This window comes from Dermacentor silvarum, chromosome 4, assembly GCF_013339745.2.
Source record: "Dermacentor silvarum isolate Dsil-2018 chromosome 4, BIME_Dsil_1.4, whole genome shotgun sequence".
NCBI classification, from domain to species: domain Eukaryota; kingdom Metazoa; phylum Arthropoda; class Arachnida; order Ixodida; family Ixodidae; genus Dermacentor; species Dermacentor silvarum.
In genome coordinates, this window is record NC_051157.2 from 229,215,061 (window position 1) to 229,236,942 (window position 21,882).

Here is a 21,882-nt window from a genome sequence, read left to right on the forward strand (position 1 = left end):
AGGAACAATAAGCACACAAAACTTGGCCGAGCAGCAGCGAGCAAACCCTGAGCTAAGAAGCCTTGCTGAGTACTTGCAAGGCAAGACCGACATCGTCCCAATGGTATTTAGGCACAATTTTCCTTGCGAAATGACATCCTGGTGAACAACTTCACCCTAGTCTGTGCCAACTATCTTCTCATTGTGCCATCAGCACTACGGCCCTGCTCGCTCTGCATGACGATATGACCGCTGGGAACCTCTGGTTTTCCCGCACTCTCTCGAGGATACATTGGTGGCCACCCCTCACTGCCAAAATTGCTCAATACGTCAAGACCTGCAGAAACTGCAAGTGACGCAAGACACCGCCGATGAGACCAGCGGGATGGCTACATTACAATTGGGCCTCCTTGCCGACCAATCCAGCAGATCGGCACGGACTCATCGGGGCCCTTTCCGACAACAGCGTCTGAGTGGATCATTGTGGCTACCGATTAACTCAACTGCTATGCCAAAACGAAAGCCCTGCACAAAGGTAGTGATGTGAAAGTGGCAAAATTCTTCGAGAACATCCTACTACGACATGGTGCTGGAGAAGTCCTGATCACAAATAGAGGAACGGCTTTTACAGTGAAGCTGACTCAAGCCGTCCTGGAATACACCCAGACCAGTCACCGAAAGACAACTGCCTACCACACGAAAACAAATGGTCTTACGGAATGCCTAAGACCCTCACTGGCGTACTGGCAATGCACGTCAACGTCGAACACAAGACGTGGGATGCCGTCCTTCTGTACGCAGCTTTCGCTTACAACATAGCAGTGCAAGAAGCAGCGCACATGACACCGTTCAAGCTGGTTCACAGAAGGAACCCAGCGCGCTCAACACCATGCTACCACATGTCACTGATGAAGACAACCTCAACGGCACCATCTATCTCCAGCGCGCCGAAGAAGGCGGACAGCTTACTCATGCTCATCACAGCATGCTCATCAAGAATCAGCAAAGGACAGACAGCTGACACTTCAATCTTGAACGACGCTATGTGGAATACCAGCCTGGCAACTGTGTTCGAGTTTATACCCTAATATGCTTGACGTGGACTTAGTTAAGGACAATATTTCGGACCATACAGGATTCTCCGACGTACTGAGACAACGGACTATATGGTCATGCCGGATGGTATTCCGCAATCACAACGTTGCTGCGCAAATCCTGAAGTCACCCACGTGGTGCGTCTCTAGACATTCCAGGCACATTAACGAACTTTGGGACTTTATTTTGTTGCTAGGTTGTAATTTGTCTTTACCACCAGTGTTCTTGCTTTTTTGCTTTTATGTTATTCACAGCATCGGGACGATGCTTTTTAACAGGGGAGGGGGCAATGACTCGTGTGCTTATTTATCCTTTTTCTGGGGACAGCATTTCACCAGCTAAAAAACTGAAATTATCGCTCAATGCTAGACGCGCCTGCATGGTTTGAAACTTACTTGAATGCATTCTTGATTCTATCTGTTGCCTATGTTCTCGCCGAACCTTGTGCAGTCAGACTGTACTTTCTGGAAGGTATGTGACCAGACGTGATTATGCTGAAACCTACAATGAGTCATGTATAAAAGCTGACACGCTTGACTCACAGATGAGATTTCGACGATCGACGAGTGTGCTAGCCAGAATCATTGTGCTACTTGATTAAACAATTACTTTCGTGACTTGCGCTGTGCCACTGTGGTTGTTCACCATCACTGCAACTTGACAATGTTTTGTGACAAAGTGCAACAGACACGCACCGGGTAGCAAGACCGCAGGTGCTGGAGCAGGGACTTAGGGTGAGCAAACGTGCCCTCGGAGCAGTTGAGGCACCGGTACAGTTGCATCAGGCGGCATCGTCGGAAGTGGTACCGCAGGCCTGGCACTGTGCTGAACTGCTTTGGGCAACCCTGCAAATCAAACAAGTTGCTGCTGCTGATGTCCATTTCCTTTGTGGCTTCCCAATAACCTTTGTTTCCACGGCATGCTGTGCCGTCCTCAGCTTCTTTATTAACCCTCCCTTGTGTTTGTAGTACCATGCAATGAGATTTTACACTTTTTAGGGATAGCTGTCGGTCATGACCTGGTAATGCCTACACTCCAACCCATTTAAGTTTCTCTGGAAGTTCACTGCTCACGATCCCAGTGGCTACTTGACCCAGATACTTTAGCTTAGCATTGAGAGGGCAATGACAAACACTCTTGCCAGGCTATCGAGCATTACTGTATTCTATCGCATATCAATCCTGAACCCTACTCTTACTTCCCTTTCAATCAATTGTTATAGGACAACAGCAGTGTTGCTAAAAAGGACAATCTTCTCTGCAAACCAAACCACTGATTAATGACATGTTCTCCATACGGTGTTCTTTTTCCTTCCAATGCATTTGTTTCTTTGCCTTGCATGAACAATTTTACACATGTATTCTTATTTCTTGTTCGTTCCTTTCATGTCTTCATTGTTACTTTATTGTAGCCACCCCTACTCAATTCTCTGCAGAGGCCTGTAGGGTATGATGATGATGATGTGTGGTGTTTTATGGCGCAAGGGCCAGTTATGGCCAAAGAGCGCCATGCCAGTGTTTGTGAATGTGCAGTCGAGCAATGAATTCTGAGAAGTAGATGAAACGTGGCTGTAAAGGGGCCTATAATTATCGCTGTAAAGTGCGTAAAATATACATGTACTAAAATCATGGCAATGACTAATGGTGTGTACTATGAAATGAGGAATGTATTGAGAAAGAAGAATAATATATTTAAAATATTTAAGATACAGTGATTGGCAAGAAGCACTACTACCTAAACAGAGCCCTTGAACCACAAGGGCCTGGAGGCATGTGCTATAAAAAACTATCACAGCAACATCCTCTGGAGAGAGGATGCGCTACGAACTTATTGGGCTAATAACATGTAGCACAACATCGTTCAAGAATGCGAGGACTGCTTTGGCATTAAAAAGCGGTTCTTCACCAATAAACAGCATGGGATGCAGAGGGATATTGTAGCGGTACGCTACAGGAAAATGTTTCCTTCTCTCGGCTTCGGCTTCCCGACACTCCACGAGGACATGGAGGACGGTCAGCCTCTCACCACATCTACCACAGGTTGGTGGTTCATCACCAATAAGCAAAAAATTGTGGGTGCCATATGTATGTCCTATTCTTAGACGACAGAACAGGACATCCGTTCGTCGTGTTTTAGTTATGGGGGGCCAGTAACCTAACTGTGGCTTAATCAAATGAAGCTTCTTACTTGTTTCTGTGTCTCACAAGCGTTGCCAGTGGCTTCGCAGTTTCTTTCGCAAGAAAGGTTTCAAATCTGTTGCAGAAACAGCAGCTGTAGAGTTAATAGCGGGTGATTTCACTGATGTGGCCCTCGATGCCTCTATGCCCAGGCACCCCGCATATAATGACATGCTGGTTAGTTGCGTAAGCTCTACAAAGAACAGAATAGAGCTCAATGAGTACAGGATTTCTTAGTTTGCAGAATGACATCAAGGCTTTCACGACACTTTGAGAGTCTGTATTTATGATAGTCTTTTGAAGTTTTGATTTCTTTATATGCTTTACAGCTGATAAAAGTGGATAGGACTCAGACGTAAAGATACTTGTTTCCGGGTGGAGTACACCGGATTCCGAGAAGGATGGGCCGACGGCTGCATAAGAAACCCCGGCATGTGACTTAGAAGCGTCTGTGTAATACTCTGTGCACGAGTACTTGGACTGAAGTTCTAGGAAATGCATTTTAATGTGTGCCTCTGGTGCGTGTTTCGTGACTTCTATAAATGATGTGTCACAATCTATGAGCTGCCACTGCCACGGAGGTAACAGTTTCACTGGGGCCATAGGACGATGATCAAGCAGCGGAACACCCATTTCCTCACTAAGATTCCTCACACGCAAAGAGAACGGCTTTCTCGCTGCAGGTCGATTGTGGAATAGTGTGGCAGCAGTCACATCGTATATTGTTGAATAAGACGGATGTTCAATATTTGCTTGCACTTTCAGAAAATATGTAAAACTGCTGTATGACCGCTGCAGATGAAGTGACCACTGATTCGACTCCACGTAGAGGCTCTGGATTGGACTTGTCCTGAAAGCACCAGTCGCGAGACGGATACCTAAGTGGTGAACAGGGTCTAGTATTTTTAATGCACTTGGCGTTGCAGAATTATAAATTATAGACCCGTAATCAAAGCGTGAGAGGACAAGACTTTTATACAAGTTAAGGAAACACTTTCGATCACTACCCCAAGTCGTACGCGACAGAAGCTTTAAAAGGTTCATTGTTTTCAGGCACTTTGCCCTCAGATACTTAATATGAGGAATAAATGTAAGCTTGGAATCTAAAATAATGCCTAGAAACTTATGCTCGCTGCTGACAGAGAGTGCATCTCCTTTGATTTGTATACTGGGGACAGGAGTTATGCCTCTCTTGTTTGTTAAGAGTACGCAAGTGCTCTCCTGGGCGTTTACTTTAAAACCGTTCTCATCTGCCCATTTGAACAATTTGTTTATTACAAGCTGCACTTGTCGTTCGCAGATGGCAATATTGCATGACTTGAAGGCAATTTGCACATCGTCGACATAAATGGAATAAAACATTGTCCGTGGAATGACTGTGTGAAGGGAATTCATTTTTACAATAAATAGTGTGCAACTAAGCACGCCTCCGTGTGGTACACCGGTCTCTTAGGTAAATGACCTAGACAGAGCGTTACCTACTCTTATGCGGAATGTGCGATTAGATAGGTAACTTTCGATTGCGTTTAACATGTTGCCACGGACACTCATCGCAGAAAGATCTCGAAGAATGCCGTAGCGCCATGTTGTATCGTAAGCTTTCTCTAGGTCAAGAAACACTGAAAGACAGAACTGTTTATGTATAAATGCATCCCTGATATAAGACTCAATGCGAACAAGGTGGTCTGTTGTGGACATACCTTCCCTGAAACCACATTTGAAGGGGTCTAGTAGTTTGTTATTTTCAAGGAAACAGGTTAGGCGCCTGTTGATCATTTTTTCAAACAGTTTGCACAGACAGCTTGTCAGCGCTATTGGCCTATAGCTGCTGGCTAGGGACGGGTTTTTGCCTTGTTTAAGCACAGGGATGACTATAGCCTCCTTCCACGAGGACGGGATATACCCAGCCGCCCACATGGAATTGAAAAGAGACAGGAGTGTTTTCAGGGCTTCAGGATGCAGGTGCTTAATCATTTCATACATGACGCGATCGCCACCTGGCGCCGAGTTGTTGCAGCAAGTAAGAGAAGCTTTGAGTTCAACTAGGCTGAATTTGCAGTTGTAATCTTCATTTTGTGAACATTTTCGATCAAGGGGCTTTCGCTCTGCGTGTTCTTTGAACCTGAGAAATGTTTGTGTGTAATGGGACGCACTGGATACATGTTCAAAATGTTCGCCCAGACAATCTGCCTGGTCTTCCAGGCTCTCACCTTGGCTACTGACTAAGGGTAATGGGTGTACCTCCCGGCCTTTAATTTACTAACTCGATTCCACACTTTTGTCTCATCTGTGCAAGAATTTATACCGGAGATGTACTTCTCCCAACTCTCTCTTTTAGCACGTCGACGCGTTCTTCTACCCTGGGATTTTCTTTGTTTGAAACTAATCAAGTTTTCGGCAGTTGGAGAGTCGCAAAGTCGTCCCCAAGCTTTGTTTTGATTTTTCCGTGCTTGTTTACATTCTTCATTCCACCACGGGATGCGACGTTTATTCGTAAGTCCGTTAGTTTGATGGATGCATTTCGTGGCAGCGTCAATTATAAAGCCTGTTATATACGCCACAGTCTCTTCTATATTGAATGAGGCAATATCATCCGTGCTTAAATATGTAATTTCTTGGAAACGTTCCCAGTTAGCTGTGTCAACCTTCCATCGGGAAGTGTGTGGTGAGCATATATCTTGTTTTGTTAAGTTTATTATAACTGGGAAGTGGTCGCTCCCAAAAGGGTTCTTGAGAACGGACCACTCCAGGTACGGCATTAGTGTACTCGACGTGATACATAAATCTATGGAGGAGTATGTGTTGTGTGCTACGCTGTAGTGCGTTGGCTCTTTCTTATTAAGTATACATGCTCCTGAGGAAGAAAGAAAGTTTTCGATCAGGCGACCTCTCGCATCGCAACGAGAGTCTCCCCACAATGAGTTATGTGCATTGAAATCTCCGACAACTATGTATGGAGCTGGAAGTGCATCTATGTAGTTTTGAAATTCGGTTTTATTAAGTTGATAACTGGGAGGGATGTATATAGAACTGATAGTGACTAGCTTGCCAAACAGCACCCCTTGGACAGCAACTGCCTCTAGGGGCGTACGAAGTTTTATTTCCCGACAGGCAACACCTCTGTCGACTACGATAGCCACACCACCGGATGACGCAACAGTGTCATCACGGTCTTTGCGAAAAATAGCATATTGTCTAAGGAAATTTGTTTGTGTATGTTTGTGGTGTGTTTCTTGAACACACAGCACCTTAGGATTAAACTTGCGTAGGATTTCTTTGACATCATCGAGGTTGTGTAGGAGTCCTCTGACGTTCCATTGTATTATTTGTGTATTCATGTTGAAAGTGTTTTTATTGCGATAGCAATTATAAGGACACTTCAACCGGATTTCTGCCGTCGCCGTCGCCGTGAGGTTCCGTATAGATAAAATCTCCGCCGCGCGCCGTATGCCCCAGCGGAAGCGTGCGGGGACGCGCGCTATCATGGAGAGTGAACGCACTCAATCTCCCACGCGCAAGCAAGGAAGCGGAAAGCCAGCGCCGGAGGGAGCAGGGGAGGGGGGGGGGGGGGGCACTTCTCTGCCAACAACCGCGCTCGTCGCTCGTCCGCACAGTCTCTTATCTCTCCCACGCGCAAGCAAGGAAGCGGGAAGCCAGCGCCGGAGGGAGCGGGGGGGGGGGGGGGGGGGCCCTTCTACGCTGCCAACAACCGCGCTTGTCGTTCGACCGCACCGTCTCTTATCTCCACACGGCTCTGACCTTTATGCGCCGTGCATTCGCCGCTCAGTTTCCGCTGAAGCGATAGACCGCACGTAGCTTCGCACGCTGCGCGGCGTATGCGCTCGCTGCCAGCGTTTTGACAGTCGTTGGCTGCAGTCATTCAGTGTGATCTATTCATGTTTGTTTGTGCGCTTTCACACCACGCTTGTCGATTCAGTTAGTAATAGTCGGGCCACATTTTCCAATGCACGCTACACATGCAATGCTGCCCAAATCGGCAGTGCAGCACTACAGGTGTGCCCCTTCGCACGCGCTGCCCACGGTAAGCGCTTCTCATCAACACCACCGTTTCACACGCGCCTTCTCGTGGTCATCGAGTCTCTCTTCATGTCGGTCTACTTACGCCGCAGCACGCCGCAGCACACCTGCTTACTTAATCAGCTCATGTTTACTACAATTCATATTGCTACCAAGGCCGCTCACCTTACTTCGTATGACATTGCTGTGTTGCTATCGCATTCATTGCTTCGCCCTTAGGGCGAAACTGTGACATTTTTTGTGCTGTGTGTTTGAAAGAAACTAACTTAACTTACAGAGCCCTTGTTGGGCCCTGTGATGCGGGCTTTTTATTTTCTGGAGCGATCGCGGGATTCTCGCCGCTCCTGAGGCGCTTCCGGCGCCGTCTGGCCGGTTGTGGTGTCCATCGCCTCTTGCGAGGCACTGGACACGCGCTCTTGCGAGCGGTTGGTGTGACGGGAAGCCCTCGTCTCGAGGGACGAGGCCCTGGAGCCCACCAGCCCGGAGGTGGATGGCCCCTTCTTGTGAGTTGGCGGATCAGCGCTAGCTACAGCCGCCGAGGGGGCGGATGGCGTCACTGCCGGCTCACTGTGTGTGGGCCGTACAGCCGCCGGAAGCCGTTGCGACGCTGCCCCCTGACGCGCCACTTCGGCAAAGCTGCTCTTCGGCAGGTATGACACCCACCTGCCTGCCTCCTTGAATGAAATATTTTCTTTTACTTTGATTGTTACAATTTCTTTCGCTTTTTTCCAAGACGGGCACGACCGCGAGTATGCGGCATGCTCGCCATCATAGTTGACACAGTGCGGAGTGTTCTGGCATGTTTCAGAGGAATGTTCATTGTCACTGCACTTGGCACAAGTCGGCTGGCCTCGACAGTTCGGCGAACTGTGACCGAACCTTTGGCACTTGAAGCATCTGAGAGGATTTGGCACATATGGTCTAAATCGAAACTTGAGGTACCCGGTCTCGATGGACTCTGGCAGAACACTTGAGTCGAAAGTAAGTACTAATTGTTTGGTCTGAATTTCTTTACCATCTCGCCTCATCTTAATTCGTTTGACACTGATGACGTTCTGATCACTCCAGCCCTCCAGGAGTTCAGCTTCAGAAAGCTCCAACAAATCAGCATCGGATACGACGCCGCGGGTGGTATTCATGGTACGGTGCGGGGTTGCTGTTACTGGAACATCCCCAAAGGACACTATATTGGGCAGTTTTTCATGTTGTTTCTGATCACGGAGCTCGAGTAGCAGATCACCACTGGCCATTTTCGATGCTTTGTAACCCGGACCGAAAACTTTGGTTAGAGATTTCGAGACGAGGAAGGGTGAGATCATTCTCACTGTCTTTTCAAGTTTATCAGAGTGGATGACGTCAAAACGTGGAAAGTTCTTTGTTCGGTTGCCATAAAATTGAAAAATATCTTAAGTGCGCCCTCGTTTGTGAGAGCGATCAGGGAGTCAGGGGAATGATGAAAGAGCCATAAAAATAACAATGATTTCGGTAACTATGCCAGCCACCCACCACCGAGCCCAACAAGGGGACGCTACGAGACCTGAAGGAGACGCAGACGCCAGCTGTACATAGCTACTATAACCTAATATAATAGACCCAAGGCTGGATAAACTACACCAGGTTAACCTTTGCTGCCTGGAAAATTGGAAGTAAAACGAAGTGAAGACAGGAGAGATGGAAAGTGAGAGAGAAAGACCAAGGTTGGAGGGAGAGAGACCCCTCATGTAATGTCCCTAACGGGACCCTTGAGGTATAATAAAATAAAAATAAAAAATAAAAGGCAACTACCGATTTCCCCCGGGTGGGTCAGTCCGGGGGTGCCGTCTGCGTGAAGCCGAGGCCAACGAGGTGTGTTGCCTCCGCCGAGGGGCCATAAAGGTCCGAACACCCGGCATTGGCTCAACCCCCCGGATCCTCTTTTCCCCAGACACGGCTAAGCAACGTACGGTTAAACGCGGGAGAGTCCGACCCTCATGTGCTCGGGTCCGTGGTGTCTCAACACAACAAACGCCTGCTTACGCAGACGCCCCTGCGGGGGGCCTGTAGGGTAACATGATTAAATAAATAAATGGTGCATCCTGCGGGATATAAAACTGTGTGCATAAATCATGACAGATGAAATAATGCACATACCACCAGTTATATTCAAAACAAAATGAAGCATTGCCAACTTGCCAAAGTCACAGTTTCTATTGCCCCAATGTTGCTCCTATTTCTCAGTTTATTAAGCTTGAACAGGTCTTACAAGCGGGCAGTGAATATGATTGGATCTTCTTTCCAGTATTTTTCCGCTTTACTTGTAAATTGAAAATAGAAAATTTTCTTTATTTTTCCCATGCAACAAAATTCTGCAAAGACACACAGACTAAAACCTACGAAAGTGTAGCTTCAGTGCGCTTGAAGCCCAAGATATGTAAATACATGGCAGAGCAACAAAAATGCAGTCAACAAATATAAAAACATCATACATACATACAGCATTACACTCAAACAAATAGCAATTGAAAGAATTAACATTCGTATATACAGCATTATAATGTTTCAACATCTGAAACATTATATAGATGGGCACGGCAGCCCTCAAGCTATGAGGACACTAAATCCTTTCGTCTTCATCGTGCAGGTGAGAAAGGAATATGGAATTTGTTTTCGAACAGCAAAACGTTTTTGGATCGTGCTGCCGTTCCTGCAGCAGTTTTGTGGGATTGTGTCAAACTGTGCAGACACACAGTTAAACCTGCTTATAACGAACCTCCATATAACGAATTCCTGGATATAACGAAGGATATTCCCCGCCGTGACTCCATAGAAGCACATGTATTTGAGACCTCTAAGTAACGAAGTGGCAGTGGGAGACCCCCTCGAAATAACGAATTTTCCCCGCCGACAACCTAAAGATTTCGCCCCAAATTTTGTCATTTTTGCACGAGCAGCAACCGGAAGCACCTTCTCCGCCGCGACGGAATGCGAAGCGGCGGTGTCGCGCTTGGCACGCTCGAATTCACGGTGACTGCCAGGCGAGAGTGAGCACGTGTGTATGCGCGAGGCAGGCCTGCATCCCTCGACCAGGCGATCTTGCCGCCGTGGGCGTGACCTTTCCCCCTGCCTTCATTCAAACCTGATCCCGCCGCTTGTTGCAGCTGGCCCAGCCCGCAAAGCCGGCATTCTAGTTTTTCTGTTGATGTTGCCGAAGAAAAAAACAAAAAAGGTTTTTTTTGTTCAACGCGCTGGAAGAGCCACACTTTGGTTACTGCACAAGTCTCTGCACTTCATTTCACTAACCTGGAACTACGTGACACTATACGAAGCCATTGTGTCGATCGCTCTTCGTTTCCGACGCCTCGCACTTGTGCGAAATGACACACGTCCACGCATCTAGTACCTGGTGTGACATTCCAAGGATGAGTGCTTCGACGAAGAAACGCAAGATATTGACCTTGTCTGCAGTTCGCTTTGAAGATAAGCCCGCGTGGGCACACACTTTTTTCACATTGCATATCGCTTTCAAGATACGGCGGCCGCCGCCGAAGTAAACGCAGCCCTTTCTCGCCTCACCCGCAGTGCCTAGCGCTTAAGTGCCCTACCCCCTTCTCCCTCGCGCGCGCGAGATTGAGTCGGCTGACCCCCGCAAGCTTTCACTCGCAGACACAGCGTACGGCGCACGGCGACGATGTTGCCGTGTTTGGACTTTACACGGAACCTCAAAGCGACGTCCACGGTGACAGTACAAATGCGCTTCGCAATAAAATGTGCTTCTGCATGGTTACTACTCCGACGGCGACAGCGAATTCGCACCCCCTACCGTCAGCTTCTCCGCGTTACCAGGAACTTATCTCGAAGGCCATGCTTTTGTGCGCGGCAATCGGCAACAGCTGTACGAGCAGGAAATACGTCATGGTGGCGATGTTGTAAGTTCACTATCGCTGGCGACTGTCTGGGCGTCGCAACTCGAGAATCAAACGTCTGCGCACATGAGATTTTGCCGATTTTGTGCGTGTGCGTGTAGAACAAGAAAAATAGTACGCACTAATCGTTTGGTGGGCAATGAGCGACGGCTTAAGTGGTCAGCCAATAGCTTAAGTGGTCAGCCAAGTTCAATGGGGGCTGGGTGGGGGAATCTTCGCGACTACGTTTAAACTGCAATTACGCGTTACGTGGGTACGTGGTAACGAGGTTTGACTGTACTATCCTTACTTCGTATAGCTGTCTGCTAATTTGCTGTCGCAATCGATGCTTCGCTTTTCTGGCGAAACTGGGACTTTTTTTGTTCATTGCAACTTTAGTGTATTGGGAGTAAATCTTGAGCGATAGTACATACGGTAAGCGTTTCTCTTTAGAATTTTCGTGCCAAACCTGCATATAACTAAATCCTCTTTATAACGAAGTTTTTCGGGAATTTGTCAACTTCGCTATATCGCGGTTTAACTGTAGTAAAGCAATTATTGCTCCTTGGGGGTCAAATTGAAACAAATCCTGGACCTCAGCTAACCCAAATCGCAAAACAGATAAAGGAAATTGCTAGTGACATAAAGCGTCTAAATGATATTGATAATAAAGTTGACGCAATATCAGCACTGGAAAAGAAAGTTGAGACTTATCAACGTGAAATACTAAGCATGAAGCAGGTAATGGAATATATTGCAAGAAAGAATAGATAACCTTGAAGATTAAAGCTGCCGGTCTAACATTATTGTGTATGGCTTGGCAGAACAGAAAGGAGAAATGAGTGAAAGCCTGGAACAAGCCGTGAACAAAGGTATTATATTGAAGAAAAGCTCGAGCTTGAGCCAGTTACAATCGAACGCATACAGCGATTGGGGAATGCACAGTCAAACAAAAACAGGCCAGTCATTTCTAAACAATTGGACTCCAAACAAAAACATGCAATACTAAAAAACGGGTACAAATTGAAAAACTCTGGCTTGTCTATTAGTGAAGATTTCTCACACAATATACGGGAAGTTAGAAAAAAGCTTTGGGAGAGTGCAAAAGAAAGCCGACAAAAACACGAGAAGGTGTCGTTAGCTTTTGATAAACTCTACATTAATGGCCAAGCATTCATTTGGAATGATGAAAAAAATGACAAAGTGCTCCTCCGTCAAAAAAAAAGACACGAAAAGTCAGCCTTCTACTTGCTGAAACCCAGAGTCAAAGAAATAACCACAATAAATATAAATGCTAAAAGTATTCTGAACAAAATTGAAGCTCTCGAAAATCTATTGCTTGAATATCAACCGGATGTTGTGGCTATTACTGAAACATGGCTCCCACCCGACGTTTCTGATCGTGAAATCGCGCCACCAAGTTATTCCGTAATCCGCAAAGATCATTTGACGCAAGGCGGTGGCGTTGCTTCTGCAGATAAAAAATTGTTTTTCTTTCAGCATTCTGCCACGCAATTTAGAAGCTGTCTTTTGTAAACTTGCATGTAATTCGGGGACTGTGTTCATTGGGTGTGTTTATCGAAGCACGTCATCAGGTCATGAAAGCATACCCGCTATTCAAGAATTTACGCAACAACATGTGCGCAATTCGAGAATATTGCTGATGGGTGATTTCAATCTTGCTGACATAGATTGGGATACTCTGCATCACTTGTCATCAGCTTCCGATTCTCTGTTGGATATAATGCTAGCACTTAACCTTCAACAAATCGTGACTGAACCTACACGCACCCAAGGTACCGTAAAAAACCTTCTGGACCTTATTCTCCTCAGCCAACGCTTGCCGATAAGTGCTATTAAATCGAGTATTATCAAAGGCATCTCAGACCACGACATACCAATATGCACCTCACCAATTAGCAACACCCTGATCAATCATAGCAAAGTCTCTGTGATAACCAACTTTCACAAGGTAGATGACAACAGCGTAACGCTCGTGAAAGAGAAGGAAGAAGCGCACATGGGAGATCAAGAGAAGAGGTAGAAGTGGCGGGCAGATTAATGATGTTTGATTAAACGGAATGTTACATTTTGGCGAAGTCGACAGGATTGAACCATGTGGGTGTCATTCACCGTCGCCCGACATGAAGATGGTCGTCTACTGGTGAGGAACTACCAGGCAGATGGAGACAATGCCGTCGAGTTACCTGAAAAGGTCAGCACACTGGACTTCTTGGCCTTCTTAGCCAATAGAGCCAATTCATCACTTGAGAATCTCGAATCCATTGGCTCAGTCAGAGTGCATATGCATGTGACTGACTTTCAACGCTGGATTGACAGTTCGAGTAGACCAACGGTAGTTAAAAGCGAAACTCAAGCTACCGACCATCTCATACAACACCTTTTGAAAAATCAGGAACAGCAAGCGCAGCGACAGCGAGAGCTTCTGACCATATTGTCATCAACACTCCTATGAACAAAGCAGGCGGCAAAAGCACTTATCAAGCCAGAACCTTTTGATGGTACATCGTAAAGCCCGTCAACATGGCTTCACTTTTATGAATATGCATGTTCGCAGAACAATTGGACCACAGACTGTGACCGCATCTATATTATGCGCCATTTCCTTTTGGGAAATGCGAAGAAGTGGGTCGAATTGCGCGTACCCATCAACAGAGATGTACCATGAGTTGAATGGCGAGCTAGCTTTCTGCGAGACTTCGCTTTGAATCCAATAGAATGCTGGGGAAAGGCCATTGCATACAAGCAGCGAGAAGGATCGGTTATCGACTACTTTTACAAGAAACGTTGTGGGGAGCACACGCTGCCACCTTCTCCCGCGGGCGCTCGCCCGTCGCTGGCGCACGGAGCGCACGCGGCAGCAGCCGGGTGGACATCTCGTGCGCACACAGCGCGTGCTGCGGGAGCCGGGCGGACACGGGAGAAATGCACTTTGCCCTCTCCCGGTTCTCGCTCGCCTCTCGCGACGCGCGTACCGCACGGGAAGAGGGAAAGTATCCGGCGGGCGAGGAGGACACTCCCCTCGCGGAAAGGTAAAAAGGCATAAAAGAGCGCGACCGAGAGACCCCCGGCCTCTCTGACCTCGCTTGACCTACCTGCCCGTACGGATTTACCTGCTAAAAGCCGTGAGTGACTTCATCTGCGTGACTACCACACGCAACGAGGCAAGCCTATTTTATTAGTTATTATACAGAGCGGACTTCCCTCTGCAAGTGTGTTTTATTGCCCACAGCAATAAACGTTGTTGAGTTGACTCGCTTGTTGCCTTATTCGCCCAAACCCTGCGTAGCTGCGATTACACGCGATACGGGTTGGGGAAGACCCCCACATTTGGCGCTACCAACGTGGTTTAAATTCGGCAACACGGCGAGTCTTTTTCTGTTTTTTGGAGCTGGGACTACTCAAGTTACAGCAAACAATGGCGACGGGCTTGTCTGACTTTCCAGATTTGTTCATGTTGTCGGATGTAGCGGCAGATAATCAGAGACCTAGTGCTAACGCGGCGGCAGCTTCCGAACAAACCGGTAGCTTTGATTTTGAGTGTTTCACGCGGAACAGTCGGGATCGTGGAAATGCCACGTTGGCAGGGTTTAGGCCTGAAAGTAGGCCTAACACGCCTAACACCTTGCCGCTTCGTTCCACGGCTTCAGAGCCACCAATGCCTCTAAATAGTTCGACGCAAGCTGCGGATGCGTCCGAACCTTCGGGCGGTAGTATTCCGTCAAGCGAAATAATGCAGCAGAATGCGCTGCAAGTCATGCAGAGCTTAGCCGGCGCCCTGCAGAACACAATGCAGGCCCCGTCGCAGAGCGAGCGACCACGAATTAAGGTAGACATCCCTACCTATAGTGGGTACCACAATCGCACTAGTGCAAACGAGTACCTCGACTGTCTACAATATTATCAGCAAGCAACAGGTCTTTCAGACGCCGAACTTCTCGCGCGCGTGGTCCCTGCTTCACTGACTGAACAGGCGGCTCGTTGGTTCCGACTGGCCGGACACAGAGCCTGTACAGTAGAAGAGTTCCACGCGAATTTCCGCGAGGAATTTCTTCCAGCCAACTACAAGTGGCGTTTGAGGAGAGAGTTGGAGTTGCGTACCCAGCATCCGGACGAGTCCCTGCTGGAGTATGTTCGAGCGATGGACGAACTTTATCGTCTCGCGAGCCCTCTTGCCACCCACGCCGAGAAAGTCGAGCGCGTCACACGGTAAGCGCACCCGACTTTCACGGCCTACTTCAGGGGATGTAGGTTCAAAGACCTAGACGAGCTCGCCGCCGAAGCAAAGCGCATCGAAGGGGACATCCTCGCAGCGCGAGCATACCGTCCGCCTCCACACGCCGCGCTGTCTCTCGAGCCTCGCTGCGCGTGGAACGGAGGCGGGATCGCTTCACATTCCCCGAGGGTCGACGCGTCGGCGTCGTTCGCCGACGAGCAGGTCCAGCGTGGTTGGGAATTATCAGACCGCGCCTTGGACCCGTACGCCTACGCACTGAAAACAGCACAGCATAACGCGGCACGCAGTGCGCCGCGGCAGGAACTTGCGACTAATGCGAGAACGGAGGAGCGGCACATACCGACCACCGAGCGTGGAAGCTACGGCCCGCCGGATTGGCGCGACCGGCGCCCACGCCACCGAGGCTTCGGTGGCCGTTGCTACCAGTGCAGCGGACTGGGGCACATCGCCCGTGACAGCGTAAGCACGCCGGGCCGAGGTGGAGCACGTGGTTCGGAAAACGGGCGAGGCCGCCGGTGATCCACCTTGGGTCCCGGGCGGCGATCTCGAGCACAACCGGTGATTTCGATTTACTTGCGCCTTTGGCTTGTTGTGTAGGAGATGTTGCGGACTCGCAGGCGCCGTTCATCGAGCTAACCATAGCCCGAAAGAAGTTTGCCGCATTATTGGATACTGGGGCAAGCGCTTCTTTATTTGGTGACGAGGTGTTGCAGCATCTCCGCGAGAACAATATCCGCTTAAGAGATAGTGACACCACTTTCCACCTTGCTTCCGGCACAGCACAATCAAGCGCTGCAGCTAGACTAGTTATTCGTTGGGAGAGACGCGTCAGGCGACAACGCCTCGTACATCTTCCCGGTCTGTCAGTGCCTGTTATTTTAGGTCGAGACTTTCTCGCCAAGTCGGGTATTTTGATAGACATCGCCAGCGGAGGTTACCGAGAGAACGAAACGGGTGTTTTGAAGCGTTTCGCAAAAGCGCCCGTGCCTGCGGAGACACGCCAGTCTCCGGGGGCGGCGCGAGCGGGCCACACGCAGCCGAGCGAGCAAGCCGTAATCGGTAAATACGATCAAAGACACGGAAAGACGGTGGCACAACATTGTGCAGCGACGTTGCAAGGGGCAGCGCACCCACTTTTATCGGAGGTCAACAGCCGCCAGAGAGAGAAAGGGCACGACTGTCATCGCTGTTGTACGAATACGACGCGATTTTCACGGACCGGCCGGGCCTCACTACGTTAGTCAGGCACAGGATAGACACGGGTGACGCTGCGCCGTGGAAATGTAATCCTCGGCCGATAAGCTTGACTAAACGGAAAGCACTTGACAGCGCCTTAGACGAACTCATCGACACAGGCGTTGTGGAAAGGTCGAACAGCCCATGGGGCTTCCCGGTAGTTCTAGTCCCGAAGAAGGACGATACTTATCGCCTTTGTGTAGACTACCGCAGGCTGAATGAGGTTACGAAGAAGGATGCGTACCCTCTACCCTCCATTTCCTCTTTAGTATCTAACCTAGGCGGGGCGAAGTACTTTACGACGCTTGATGCTAGTCGTGGATATTTTCAGGTCGAAATGGACGAGCGTGACAAAGAGAAAACGGCTTTCACTTGTCACCGCGGGCTCTTTCAATTCAAGAGAATGTCTTTTGGCTTAGTCGGAGCTCCCGCTACTTATCAGAGGTTGATGGACCGAGTTCTAGGAGATGCGAAGTGGCAACATGTTCTCGCATATCTCGACGACATAGTGGTTTATTCGAAAACATTCGACGAGCACTTGCGCCAATTGAGAGACGTCCTAGACAGGCTGAGGTCCGCGGGTATCACGTTGGACCCCAGTAAAGCTCAGATAGCTGCGAACAAAATAACGCTGCTGGGATTCACGTTGGACAACGGCCGCATTCTGCCGAGTGAGGATAAGCTCGAGGCTATACTGAGCTACCCATCGCCAAAAGATATCGGCGAACTGAGACGCTTTCTGGGATTGGTGAACTTTTATCGCCAATTCATTCCAGACTGTGTTGCAGTGCAAGCGCCTTTAACGAATCTCTTGAGGAAAGACGAGCGTTGGACTTGGGGGTCAAGAGCAGGAGGCGGCACTGCGCGGCCTCACAAAGGTGCTCGCTGACACAGCAGAGTTGCAGCTGCCTGACTTGAACAGGGAGTTTGTGATTCAAACAGATGCAAGCGACCTGGGTCTAGATGCAATTTTGCTTCAGGAGCACGGAGGCATTTTCCGACCGGTTGCGTTCGCGAGCCGTTCGTTGACGCCGGCGGAAAGTAACTACTCGGTGACAGAGAAGGAGTGTCTCGCGATAGTTTTCGCTCTGCGAAAGTTCGACTATTATGTCAACGGAGTGGCATTCACGATTGAGACTGACAACATGGCTCTCGCTTGGTTGAGGCGCTTGAGTGAGCCGAGTGGCCGCCTGGCGCGTTGGGCACTTCTGCTTCAGCGTTACGACTTCACCGTGCGCTACCGCAAAGGAAAAAGCAATGCCGCCGCGGACGCACTTTCGCGAGCGCCAGTCCGAGGCGAGGGAGAAACCCTGGCCGTAGCCCGAGTAAGGGACGCGGAACGTCCGTCGATCCTGGGCGAGAACGTGAACCACGTAGATGTTGTCGGTTCCGCAGGAGTTGTCTTCAGCAGAAAGGAGCTGTTCGAGGCTCAGCAGAAGGATCCGTTTTGTCGAAAAGTGCTCGACGGGCTCTGGGAGCCGGGCGGCGCAGCCGCCGCGCACATGGAGGCAGCTGGTATTGCTGTTGGTGCGGGGCGCTCAGGAACAGCTGGTAATGCTGTGAGCGCGCTGGATTCCTATCTGCTGAATGCCGAAGGCGTCCTGCTGAGGTATATTCCCACTGAGAACGACACGAGTGAGGCGTTTAAGGTGGTGATACCGCGCGCGTTGAGAGGAGCACTGCTACGCTCTTTCATGACTCGTGCATCGCAGGGCACACGAGCGGCCCCAAGACTTACGTTAAATTGTGTCGCTTCGCTACCTGGCCAGGCATGAAACGGGACGTGATTCGCTACGCCCGATCGTGTCATGTGTGCCAAAGCGTGAAGCCCCGAGGCGGACGACCGCCCGGCTTCATGCAGCCTATCGACAGCCAGACTCCCTGGCAAATCGCGGCATGTGACATCATGGGACCGTATCCCACAACACCGAGCAGCAACAAATTGTTGCTGGTGGTCACGGGTCACTTCAGTAAATGGGTAGAACTTTTCCCCCTACGAAAACTGACGGCACGGGTGATCATGGATAAGTTGATGGAGGTTTTTGCCAGGTTTGGTTTTCCGGAGCAGTTGATAACGGACAATGCGTCCTACTTCACTGCAAAGGTGTTCGTTGACTCACGCGCCGCACTTAGCATTAAGCATAAGAAAACAACAACCTACCATGCTCAGTCGAACCCCACTGAACGAGTCAATCGCAACATCAAGCACATGCTCGTTGCATTCTCTGAAAGGCATAAGGACTGGGATACCTACCTTCCAGAGATCGGGTTTGCATTGCGATCGACAGTGAACCGCTCGACTGGGTATGCGCCTTCTTCTCTCAACCTGGGAAGAGAGCTGCCGAATCGATGGATAGGGTTCTCGCGGATCGCAGCGGAATGCCAGTCGCGCCGTCAGCACGAGCTGAATACGCGACGCATCTACGTGCCAAGATGACGGAAGCTTTACATAAAGCACGCTGTAATCTTCGCACTGCAAGGGCACAACAGAAGGCGCAGTACGACCGCTAGCATCGGAACGTCCACTACGAAGTGGGCGATCTGGTGCTTCGACGCCAGCACGTTCTCAGCGATGCTACCAAACAGTTCGCTGCCTCGCTGGCCCCGAAGTGGACCGGGCCGTATCAAGTGAGAGAGAAGGTTTCCTCGCTTGTTTACCGGCTCGAGAACAAGAAAGGAAAGCCGATCGGCGGACCGGTACACGTATGCGACCTGAAACGCTACGTGCCATGTGATGAGCAGTGGGATGACGATCAGGCCCTCCCTCAACCGCGATCAGTGAGAGAGAGCAGCCAGCACTGAACGGCAAGCCCGCAGCCGCGCTACAACGGCCCGTCGCCTCGCCGCCCGACCTCTGCGCCTGCCAAGGCTCAGTCACCGGCCCTACGGGAGCCCGGCGAGAGGACCCCAAACCAACAGGGCCACAGCACCCGGGACGTGGTGACGTGGACTTCTCAGACGGCGTGGACTCGCCGGCGGCCTACGTATCCGACCGGCCTTGGCGGCGGCAGGAGAGGGCTCGCACCGGCACGCCCCGGAGCGGCTGTTCCGGCTGTTCCAAAGCCGGACAGTCCGGGACGTCGACCGGAGGGCGAGGGGCGCCTGCCTGCCGCGGCCGGCGGGTACGAGGCTGTGCGGCTGTGGGGCCGTGCGGGTCCACCTGAGCCACGACCGAGGGGCCCTGCACCGAATACGAATGCGGGGTTCGCGCAACCCACCGCCACTGCAGCAGCGGCCGCCTAGCGGGGCAGCTTAGGCCATGCTGGCCCAAGCGGCCCGGGAGACCGAGTTCGCGGAGTGGCTGCTCCAGGTGGCGACCGGCCACCCAAGCGCCCGCTGCTGGAGCAGCGCCTCAAGAAGAGCAGCCACCCGTGGGGCAGCCACCCGCAGGGCAGCCGGCCGCAGACTTCCCGGCGGGCACAACGGCCGGGGATGCGGAGGCGGTGGGGGCCGCAGCGGCTGCAGCCGACGCCGGAGGAGAGCCGGAGGCGGTGGCGTCGGGGGTGCTGAGCGACGACGCGGCACCACTGGCCATGGAGGCCGAATTGTGGGCCACGATTGCAGAATAAAAGCCGTCCACATCTCTCGCGTCTGAGGGCCTTCTTAAGGGGGGGAGGATGTGGGGAGCACACGCTGCCACCTTCTCCCGCGGGCACTCGCCCGTCGCTGGCGCACCGAGCGCACGCGGCGGCAGCCTGGTGGACATCTCGTGCACACACAGCGCGCGCTGCTGGAGCCGGGCAGACACGGGAGAAATGCACTTTGCCCTCTCCCGGCTCTCGCTCGCCTCTCGCGACATGCGTGCCGCGTGGGAAGAGGGAAAGTATCCGGCGGGCGAGGAGGACACTCCTCTCGCGGAAAGGTAAAAAGGCATAAAAGAGCGCGACCGAGAGACCCCCGGCCTCTCTGACCTCGCTTGACCTACCTGCCTGTACGAATTTACCTGCTGAAAGCCTTAAGTGGCTACCACACGCGACGAGGTAAGCCTATTTTATTAATTATTATACAGAGCGGACTTCCCTCTGCAAGTGTGTTTTATTGCCCACAGCAATAAACGTTGTTGAGTTGACTCGCTTGTTGCCTTATTCGCCCGAACCCTGCGTAGCTGCGATTACACGCGCTACAGGTTGGGGAAGACCCACACAATGTTTGCTTCTGCAACGCGCCGACCCCGACCTGCGGGAATCATCAATCGTGCCACTGGTTATTCTGGGCATGACAAAGGATTATCAGCGTCTGATTATGATGAGACAACCTGCCACATTGGATGAACTCGTACAGTCACTGAAAGACGTTCCGGACGACCTTTTACTAACCAATAACCAAGAGAGCAACATCAGTAGCCAAAGCTCTACCATCGGATCCCCGGAAGAACAGGCGTCCTATGGCTAAAACACTATAGTGAATTGTGCTGAAATTGACTCAGCCAAAGAGAGGACTCCTTACCCAAAACAAGTAAGACAACTGGTAAGCCCGGATTTTTCCTTCTCTTTGGAGACACCGAAAGAAAGCGTCTACTTGGCGAAGTCTGCGGCAGGCCTACTGTACGCACAGATGAGCGTCAATGGAAACATGATTGAAGTATTAATTGAGACTGGAGCATCAGTTAGCACAGTTAATTCGCTACTGATTCCGCAAGATCAAATATTCAGTGGAAAGGTTGTCAAAGTACACAGTTAGGATGGAAATTCTTGAGTGCTAGAAAAGTGGGAAGCATGCGTGTAGAGTTTCAAACAAGCAAAACAACTGTAGAAGCACTGCTTGTTCATGATGCCGCATTTAATTTTATACTGGGACGCCCTGACATGAAGAAATTAAAGATAAACATCTCATGGCGCGGTGAAGTCGTTGTTGACATTCCGGTTGAGACATCCCAGTTGAATGTGTGTGCAGACTCTAAAACATGTCTCAAATTGGTCAGAGAGAGTTCGGATGTACCGACACAGTTCCCGGAGCTGATATGCATCGGAGTTTACCCTCCTGCAGGAAAAGTAACTGAAGTTCCATTCAAGCTGAGCGACACGACACCTGTTAAAAGAAAGCCCTATGGGATGTCCTATGAAAAAAATAAATGCTAAAAGAAGTTACGAGGCTTGCTAGATGCTGAAATTATTCGACCATCAACATCTAACTTTGCATCTGCAATTGTGCCCAAGGATGATGGCACTTTCAGGATGTGCACTGATTACAGACTTGTACACTGTCAGACTGATTTGTT

The 21,882-nt window shown here is 50.2% G+C and overlaps 1 protein-coding gene across 1 annotated transcript in view; it reads right to left on the bottom strand.

Annotated features, from left to right (window-relative positions):
* The window catches only part of LOC125945147 (uncharacterized), a 414,471-nt gene that overhangs the window by 15,643 nt on the left and 376,946 nt on the right, over positions 1–21,882 (bottom strand). Inside the window, exon 21 of the mRNA XM_049666722.1 lies at positions 1,770–1,919. Coding sequence (XP_049522679.1) covers positions 1,770–1,919 — 150 coding nt within the window. The remainder of the gene's footprint in view (positions 1–1,769; positions 1,920–21,882) is intronic.